We start from the raw sequence: 9,647 nt of genomic DNA on the forward strand, positions 1-9,647 counted from the left end.
TGTGTGTGTGTGTGTGTGTGTGTGTGTGTGTGTGTGTGTGTGTGTGTCCTGGGGTGCTATCTGAAATGTATTTTTTGTGGGTACTGGGCAAAAAGGAAAACTGGTAGCTTAAGTTAATTGTTTGGGACAGAATTAATGTTGGGCCAACAGAACGAGGGTCCCAGCGGCTCTGCTGACATGTCACTTTCTTGGGGAGGCAGTCCCAGAATTCCGTACCCCGCCCTCACCGCAGACTGCATCTGGCTCTCCAATACGCACCGCTATACCACCTCCAAAACTCTTACGGCAAGTCTAATGGTCTATTTGTTTGCTGCCTTCCTCCCTTACTGGACCTTAAGTGCTGGGAGTCCAGGCGCCGAGTCGTTTGTGTTCACAGCTGTCTCCTAACGGAAGTGCCTCCCAAAGGACAGAGTCCAGCGGAGGGTTTTACTGCACAGATGTGGTTCCAATACGTACTTCACCCCTTGTTGTTTGTGGGACACCAAGTAGATCACTTCATCTCTTTTCATCCCTCCACCTCTGTTTATTCATCTGTAAAATGGGAACCCTCATGCCCACTCCGCCTAATTCACAGGGCTGGCCTTTCGTTCCCAGGACCCAGATCAGTCCTTAACACAAAATCAGTTGAATGGGTTTCGCTTCCAACGTTGATAGTCTTTGCTTCCTGACAATTGCTGACAGTCATGATTCACAGGTGTCCCACTGTTATCTATTGTTATGTAACAACCACCCTGAACTTAGTGACAAAAACCAACCACCCATGTTATAATGCTCATGGGTTGTGTTGGGAAGTGAAACGGGATGGTGGGGATGGATGTCTTTGCTCCACAATGTCTTGGGCCTCAGCGAGCAGTGATTCAAGCGCCTGGGGGCTGGAATCTGGGGGTTTTTTCACCGACATGTCTTATAGCTGAGCTGAGATATCATGTCTGAACTGTTGACCAAAGTACTTATACATGGCTGCTTTTGTGGCTTGAACTTCTTGTAGCATCTGGGTACCAAGAAGGAGCATCCCCAAAGCAAGCATCCAAGAATGAGTGTTTCAGGAGAATCGAGTAGAAACTGGTGGCCTTTTAGGACCTAGTCTCAGAGTCACACAGCATTGCTTCTGCCATGCCCTATTGGTTGAAGAAGTCACAAGTCCGCCTAGATCCAAGGGAAGGGACCACAGACCCCACCTCCCATGGAAGCAATGACAAACAATCTGGACCATTATTAGAAACTTCCACAATGTGTCTAGGCCCACAGCAATATGTGTTGAATGAATGAATGCATGAGTAGTAAACGAATGAATGTGTGAGTGAACAAGTCAGTGGCTATCTTGTTCTTTGCCGTATCCCCAGCACCCAGCAGGGAGCAGGTGCTCTGTGGGTGTTCACTGAGTGACTGAGCGAGCAGAGCCTCTACTACCCCACCAGCCAGCATCACCCTCCCTCCCACCCTAGGAATCACATACCCATGACTGGGGGCATCTGGGCTGGGCACTGAGCTGAAGGAAATCGTGTACAGAGTACAAAGGACAAAGGCTCCAAGGCAGGAAGGTGCTTGCCATGTGCATTAGCTTTCCCAGACCACTGCCACAAAAGCACCACAAACCAGGGGGCTTAAAATAACAGAAGTTTATTCTCTCACAGTTTCTGGAGGCTGGAAGTCGGCAGCCTCGGTGTCCACAAGGCCATGCTCTTCTGCAGGCTCAAGGGAAGAACGTTCCCTTGCCTCTCCCCAGCTTCTTCCCCGGCCCGTAGCTGCCGCACTCCAATCTCTGCCTCTGTCTTCCTATGGCTTCTCCTCTGTGTCTGAATCTCCCTCTCCTTTCTCTTACGATGACATCAGACATTAGATTTAGGGCCACCCTAATCCAGGATGACCTCATCTTCACTAATGACACATGCAAAGACCCTATGTCCAAATAAGGTCACTTTCGGGGTTCTGGGTAGATGTGAACTTTGGGGGGACACTATCCAACCATCACACCATGTTAAACAGATAAAAGGACGGAGGGTCTAGCTAAGGCATCATGAGTAAGAGGGGGAGGTGGGGAGGGGCCGCATCCTGCAGGGCATTCTGGGGCTTGTGGAAAGAGTTTGGATTCATTTCAAGTGCAAAACAATGCCACTGAAGGGTGTCAGCAGGAGAGTGGCTTACATTTTTAAGAGATCACTTGATACTGTATGAAGAACGGGCCATAGAGTGAAGAGCAAGAACGTAGCAGAGAACCTGGGAAGCGACTGCAGTTGTCCTATCAAGAGGTTCGGGATGGAGGAAAGTGCCAGTCCAGGGCATAGTGGTGAAAGGTGCATTAATCTGAGGTATGTTTTGGAGGTAGAACTGAGGGACTTCCTTAAGTACTGGATGCCAGCAGTGAGGGAGAAAGAGACGTAATTCCTGAATATTTGGTTTTAACAAACGGGTGGAGGTTTTAGCAGCCGGTGGCATTACCAAGATGCCTTTACTAAGATGAGGAAGACTAGGGATGAGGTAGGGTATGGGAAAATAAAGACTGCCACTTGAGATGTACTAAGTTCATTGCCAAGTACTGCCCTTTGTTGCTGGCAAGTGAACAGCTCAATTAGGCAGGGGAGAGAGCTGAGTTGGCAGGCTTAGAGGGAGAGAAGCCCAAGGAGCTGCTTGCATTTAATATGGCTAAAAGGATTGCTCTGGACCACACTCAGGGAGGAGGAGGAAAGACTGGGGAGGAGGAACCTGGGCTTAACTGGCATTTGGTGCCTTGGAAAGAGCTGAGTAAGGGACGGCTGGGGTTGGGGTGGGGACAAGGAGAGTGTTGGGGTTCTGCTTCCTGCTTGGCCCTGGTCTGCATGACATTAGAAATCATTCCCCTCTGGGCCTCAATTTCCTCATCTATAAAATGGGGCCAAGAGTACCTGCCCAGCCAGGGCTGGGGAAAATAGAGATAATGAATATAGCATGGTGTTTGGCTCTGAGTAGGATGCTTTGCTATTGTTCTTGCTGAGGATCCCAGAGAAGGGTATAGGGCAGAGAAGTGGTATGGTATGGGGGGGGCGTAAGAATGGGGACTCCGTGGCCATGTCAGGGATGTCCTGGACCCTGGCTTGTGCCCCCAAGAAACTGCCCTGCCAAGTTCCCCAACATTTATTTTTGTCCATTTATCAGATCTGTAGACTGAGTGGGTGGAGGGGGGCGGGGAGGGATAGATCATCACTGTCATCACTAATACATTCACCCCCTTGTGGAGCACAGCTAAGCACTTTGCGTACATTTTTCCTTTGTCCCTCATGTAAGCCTTCCAAGGACACTCCCAGATGAGTTCTATCATTATTAGCCCATCTCACAGATGAAAAATAATTTTTATAGAGCATAATTGATGGATCGGAAGCGGCAAACAATTCCACAGCATCTGCTCTGCGCAGGTACAGAGCTGGGCTTCCTAGAAAGCAGCCTTTATGCTTTTTATGAAGTTCAGTGGATCTCACCTTCACGAAGCTTTCTCTGGTGAAGAAACAAGTTCTTTCCTTCGCTTAACTACCATGAGGCGCCTTCTCTGTAGCAGACACGGAGCTATAAAGATTCCTCACTGGTTTGTGCCTTGTGAATGGCAGAGTCTTAGAATAGGAGAGATCCTTCTGGGGGCGGGGCACACCTGCCAAGAATTTCCAATTTCCTGATCTTCTGCAGGAGGAAGAAAAGAAGACTGGGAGAGGTTAGCAGGAGAAAGCGAAAAGTAACAAGGAGATGCGAGTTTAGGAGACAGGACCAACCCAAGTCCAGATGGGCAAATACCTTCCGTTTCCCAGCAGCTCTGGGCCTCGGCTCGGATGGCCATTTGTCAATAGCAGGGCTGAGGTTTCTGCCAGTGAAAACAAGATAGGATTTCTGGATTGAGAACAGAAGCCAGCGGGTGGCCGACTCCTCCCCCATTGCCCCGCGGAGCCGCCCCTGTAGACGAGAGAAACTGGCGTGCAAGCAGGGCTCCCCGTACCACTGCTGCCTTTAGCATCCCTTCCCCACCGCACCCTGCATCCCCCCACCTGACCGCAAGTGCCCAGGGTGCGGTGCAGGAGCCGGTGGGAAAGAACGGGTGCCGGACCGGGTCAACCAGAATCAGCTAAGCGGTATCAGGGGAGAAACACGCTAATTCCCGCAGAGGAGCCCGCCCGGGTGGTCGCGGAAAGCAGAGCAAAGAGAAAGGCTAGCGAGGCGGAGACCCCACACCACGCACCGTGCCTCCTTGACCGGACACCCCAGATCAGAGTCCTGAGCCCCGCGAACCTAGAGAGGGGAGGTAAGACCTGAGAGGGCGCCAGCAGCCGGTCTGTAGGGGGGCAGCATCTGCGCGCCCAGGGCCCTCCTGGAGCTCCACGCTACAGTCTACAACGCATCCCTGCAGTAAACCTCACCCCGGGAAAGATCGCGCCAACTTAGACTTAAAAGGCGTCTTGGAAACTGAGCAGCAACGCGCCTATCTCCCAGTTCCTGCTCCTGACTCCTCCGAGTCCCCAGCCTCCTACGCGGCGACAGTGAGACCCTGCACGGAGCTGGAGCAACCTGTTCAGCAGGAGGCAGCTGCCGGACCCCCAACTTCCCGCACGGAGAGCGTCTCCAGATCCCGAGAAGGCACCTCTGCAGTGAGGGTACTTCCCCCAACTCGCCACTGCCTTCGGGGTGCAGTGCGGACCCAAGCGCATGGAGAACCACACCGAGCACTCTGAGCGCGCGGTCGCGTCGGGCCTGGGCACCATGCCCCGGCCTCCGCTAGCTGTACAAGCGGTGATTTGACCCTGGTGCCCCTCGTGTGCGCCGTGGGTGTGGCTGGCAACGCTACGGCGATCCTGGTGGTGCTCCGGAGCCGCCACATGGTCACACCCACCAACTGTTACTTGGTGAGCCTGGCCGCCGCGGACCTGCTGGTGCTCCTGGTGGCGGGAGTGCCCACCGTAGCCGAGGCGGCGTCCGCCCGGGCTTGGGTCTTCGGCCACGCCGGCTGCCTGGGCGTCACCTATCTGCAGTACGTGGGCATCAACGCGTCCACAGGCTCCATCACCGCGTTCACCGTGGAGCGCTACCTCGCCATCTGCCACCCGCTGCGCGCCCAAACTCTGTGCCCGGTGGCGCGGGCCAAGCGCATCGCGGCATCGGTGTGGCTGGGCACCAGCGCCCACTGCGTGCTCTGGCTCTTCCTGGTGGACACACGCGAGACCGCCTACGCCGACGGCGTGCAGGTGCAGTGCGGCTACCGCGTGTCGCGCTCTCTCTACCCGCCCATCTACTTCCTGGACTTCGCGCTCTTCTATGCGCTGCCCCTGGGCCTGGCCACCCCGTTCTACGTGCTCATAGCGCGCGTCCTCTTTGTGGGGCCGCTGCCTCCTGGCGACCGGGGTCACTCGGGCTCTGCGCACCAGGGCCCCCCCGGCTGGCCAGCGGCGCTTCTCCTCCAGCGGCAAGAGAGGCGCCCTCAACTCCCGGAAGCAGGTGGGGACCTCGGTCTTCATTGGGACCGCTTTGCTGAGCCAGCAGATGGACGGATGGAAGCTTGGGCCCTTTTGGAGTCAAACTCCTCAAGTGTCAATCCCTGTCGTGCCACTTACTAGGCTTGATTTTGGAGCTATCACTTCTGCCTTTCTGAGCCTCAGTTTCCTCTTCTGCTCTATGGGGTAATGACAGCGCCCACCACATTGGGTGGCGAGAAATGGGATTAACCATGTGAATGAAGCCTTTAGCCCCTGTGAAGCCATGTCACAAACTAAATGTTCAATTAAGATTGGTTATTACTAAACTTTCACAACCAGCGCCACAGCCCTGGTGGTACTCTCCTAATGATGGGGAAACAGAAACTCAGAGAGGAGAAGTGACTTTCCCAAGTCCTTACCACATCTGACCCTAAAGCTGCCTGCATGGACTCGGAGAGCCAGCCAGCCTAAGAGGGGGATGGGTGGTAGTGAGGTCAGGAGGGACCCAGCACTTATGGAGCACTTACTGTGTGCCTGATTCTTTGATCATTCCTGCTATTACCCCTATTTGGGAGGTTTCACACCTATTTTAATGGATAAAGAAACAGGCTCAGAGGGGACAAGGGAGTGAGAAGGTGACCCATGGAGGAAACTGGGGCGAGAACCCAAGTGTCCAGACTCCTTATATCCTCCACCCACACTCCAGCAGTGTGGCCTCCTAAGGGTATTCAAGGGGTGCGGGTGGGAGGAGAGCTCCCAAAGCCCAACTGGTCCTTTATCCTCAGCCTTCCACCCACACCCTCAGCTGGCGAGAGAGGGGGGAGGACACCTCGCCCCTGCTGAGTCACTCTTGAGCCAGGCGAGGACCATCTGTGCCATCTCCCTTCCTCCTGGGGTGGGTGCACTGTTGGGGGGCTCTTCCAGCCTCCCCAAACTGCCCCTGCTTGCAGGCATGTTAGCTCCAGGTGGGTTTTAGAGGAAAGGGGGCAGGACCCAAGCTGAGCAGGTGTGGAAAGTTCACTCTGGCTGTAGGCTTAACACCACCTTAGGCTCCAGACCAATGCCCCTCCTAGCCTCCCACCAATTATTTACTTCTCTGTTTACCACTTTCCCACTCAGCCTAAAAGGGCTAGGTTCAAGCTCCCACCTGGCCTATGCTTTAGGTGAGACTTCTGCTGGTGAAAATAGTCTTCCAGACCGGGATCTTTCTAGCCCCCAGCTTTGTTAATGCCTTGCTGTGTAGCCTTGGGTAAGTCACTTCACCTCTCTGAGCCTTGATTTTCAACCCTGAGCCTTGATGTGAAGTCATTATATAATTATAGTGCTCATCTACCTCAGTGGATGGTAGCGGATATTATGAATCTGGCACATAGTAAGAGTTCAATGTAGGGTACCTATTATTACTGTTTTTTTGGAGCATCGATGTCTTTTTTGACAGTGGGCAGTCTAAAGACTGAGCATTCTTTGATGCCCAAGAGAGCTCTTGCAGAACACCATGTACCACGGCAAGAGGGGAGAGGTATGGAATGAAAGCAGAACGTCTAAGAGAGCAAGGTGGAGAATACTACTGCTAATAATAATAGTCAACAATTATTGGGATTTGCTATGTGCCAGGCACTAGTCTAAATGCTTTACACAAGTTAGCATATTGAGTTTTTGTAACAACTCCATGATGTATGTACGGTTACCATCTCAGTTTGACAAATGAGGAAACTGAGTCACAGAGGAGCTGCCCCAGGTGACAGAACCGGTGTCAGAACCAAGGTTTGAACCCAGGCAAACTGGCTCCAGTGCCCACACACTGGTATCCGGTATTTATCCCCCAAATGAACCTAAAATGGAATAGAATTAAATCTGAACTTGGTAAAAATCAGGAGTCAAGACTGACTTGGGAATTCCTGAGATTTCTGGTTCCTGGAGAATATTACAGCCCTGAAGCTCATTGATTTAGTCAGGGCGAGCCTCTTTGGAGAGGTCACTCATAGCAACTAAACTCCTGGACTCTGAGAAGCAATCTTATGCAGGAACATTCCAGGCTAGCTTCCTCCTTGATGAGAAAGTTGTCTCTCCAGTGTTCCTCAGAGCTGATTCTATGTATCCAGAGGTTTCTGGGCAGAACCAGCGCAATGCCAAGACAATTGAAGCAATTTAAGCTCTAGTAAGTGCACTTTGCCCCCCCCCCACAAGATATGGTCTCTGAAGGAGTCACTGAGGACTCCGGAGGTGTGGGTGGGCCTGGGTGTGCTGCTGTCCTCCCCCAGGAAACTAGGGATGTCCCTGTCTCCCACTGACTGATGCCCCCTGGTGGCCTTTTCATTCTGGAATTTAAAAACGAGGGATCTTTTGAAACACCTTCCAGAGTGAGTGTACCACCTCTAGGAGGCTCTACTTCATCTCCACCGTTAGGGAAGTGCAAGCCAAGGATGAAAGGGGCTGGGGGCTGGAAGGTGAGGGAAGTGAGGAGTGGGGTGCAGTGAAAGCACCACAAGGGAGCGAGCTCGTGGCCGGGGATGTTGGGGAGAAGGGGTTGAGCTGGACAGAGAGGTATACCCAAGCTAAACAGCTGGTTATCAGTGGAACCAGGATGGTAACCCCGCTGCTCCTGGCTCTGAACTCCGTGCGCTTGTAATAGTAGTAGTAGATGTGTTTGCCACAGCAATCCCCCTGCAGGGCATTTAGGGCCTGCCTGGCACTGTTCTGTGTTCTTTACCTGCATTCATTCTTTAATCCTCAAGATCCGCCATGATGGAAGGCAGTGGATTCGTGAATTTGCAAGTTCCGCCATGATGAAGGCAGTGGATTCGTGAATTTGCAAGTTCCGCCATGATGAAGGCAGTGGATTCGTGAATTTGCTGCCAGTAAAAATGGTGGCCTGTCCAAGGGTTTTAGAGGTGAGTTGGGGGCTGGTGTGTGTCAGTGGGAGGGAGTCCCCCAGTGAAAATGACTTGAGCAGGGCCTGGAAGGATGCGCAGCAGTGTTCTAGCTGGGGATGGGGCTGAAGGGGGGCATGTGTGAGGGCACCATTTGGCAAAGGCCTGGATGCTCTTTTGGCTTCTTCCTCTTGCATCCCGCAGAGAGGGCGGGAACTGGGGATTCTCCCTCAGCACCCATGCGTCCCTTTTTTCCTGTCTTACCTGGGAGGTCACCAAGATGCTGACGGTGGTGGTGCTGGTTTTTGCTCTGCTGTGGCTGCCCTACAACCCCCTGGTGGTGGTGAATTCCTTCCTGAGCCCGCCCTACCTCAACCGTGGCTTCCTTCTCTTCTGCCGCCTTTGCGTCTGCCTGAACAGCACAGTCAACCCCATCATCTACGCCCTTATGTCTCAGCGCTTCCGGGAGGCCTTCCATGGACTATCTCAGTGCCGGCAGGCGGCCCAGCTCCCTCCCCAGGAGGTCACCCCTGTGGACTACAGTGTCATCAAAGACTGTTCCCAGATCAGACTGGGCTCTTAGAAGCAACCAGGGAGCGTGATGTGCAGACAGGGAGGGGATCCTGACACCTGAGGGCAAGACCCACTACTTTATCTCCACTGAGGAGGGAGTGGTGGAGGAGGGAATGGTGTCCAGGGCTGTTTAGTAGCGGTGTGCAGGTTGTACACTGCACAACCCTAGGGGGTCGCCATTCACATCACAGCCTAGATTTGTATATTTAGTAAAACAATTTTCCAGTTTAATAAATATACAAATCTAAGAGGGAGGCACCTTTTTATAATTTACACAAAAATACTCTGTGGCCTAATGGCAGCCTGGGTGGATGAACATTTGCAGAAATTGAGTAGGGTAGGAGTTATCACCAGGGGTCTCTTGGGAATCTGTGTGCACTCTTCCTAAAAATTCAGGGAGCCTTTTTTTTTTTTTTTCCGCCAGCATAAACACCAAATGCTGCCTCCCTCCTGACGCTGATGGTGACACATGACTTTGTTGAGGCCCTGCTACATGCGGGGCATTTCACATACTACAGAGATGATGCCAACAGGGCCCCTGCTCTCTGGAGCTCCCAGTCTAACAGGGGAGGGAGTGAGGACACGGCCAGCCTGGCACTGGAATCCTGACTGATGCACCCGGGGAGGCAGCCAGGTGGGTGCTGGATGCACCTGCCTTGTCTAACTGGGTGTGAGTCCTCTGGGCCTGTGGCCTGGGTCCAGGTTTCTAGGACCACCCAGCCTCATAGTGCAGGGAGGGAGGACTGTAAAAAGACTCCTGGAGCCAGCCTTACCTATA

General features: G+C 53.1%; 1 protein-coding gene across 1 annotated transcript in view; it reads left to right on the top strand.

The window, feature by feature from the left end:
• Positions 1 to 8,879, top strand: part of LOC112827153 (thyrotropin-releasing hormone receptor-like) — a 10,090-nt gene extending 1,211 nt beyond the window's left edge. The window contains 7 exon segments of the mRNA XM_025875528.1: positions 233 to 285; positions 3,974 to 4,091; positions 4,450 to 4,604; positions 4,648 to 4,747; positions 4,750 to 5,381; positions 5,383 to 5,448; positions 8,568 to 8,879. Of these exon segments, the coding sequence (XP_025731313.1) occupies positions 233 to 285; positions 3,974 to 4,091; positions 4,450 to 4,604; positions 4,648 to 4,747; positions 4,750 to 5,381; positions 5,383 to 5,448; positions 8,568 to 8,879 (1,436 nt within the window).
• The last annotated feature ends 768 nt before the right edge of the window (positions 8,880 to 9,647 follow it).

The sequence above is a fragment of the Callorhinus ursinus genome, unplaced genomic scaffold (assembly GCF_003265705.2).
Source record: "Callorhinus ursinus isolate GAN/ISIS: 27379988/994484 unplaced genomic scaffold, GSC_fseal_2.0 scaffold38, whole genome shotgun sequence".
NCBI lineage: Eukaryota > Metazoa > Chordata > Mammalia > Carnivora > Otariidae > Callorhinus > Callorhinus ursinus.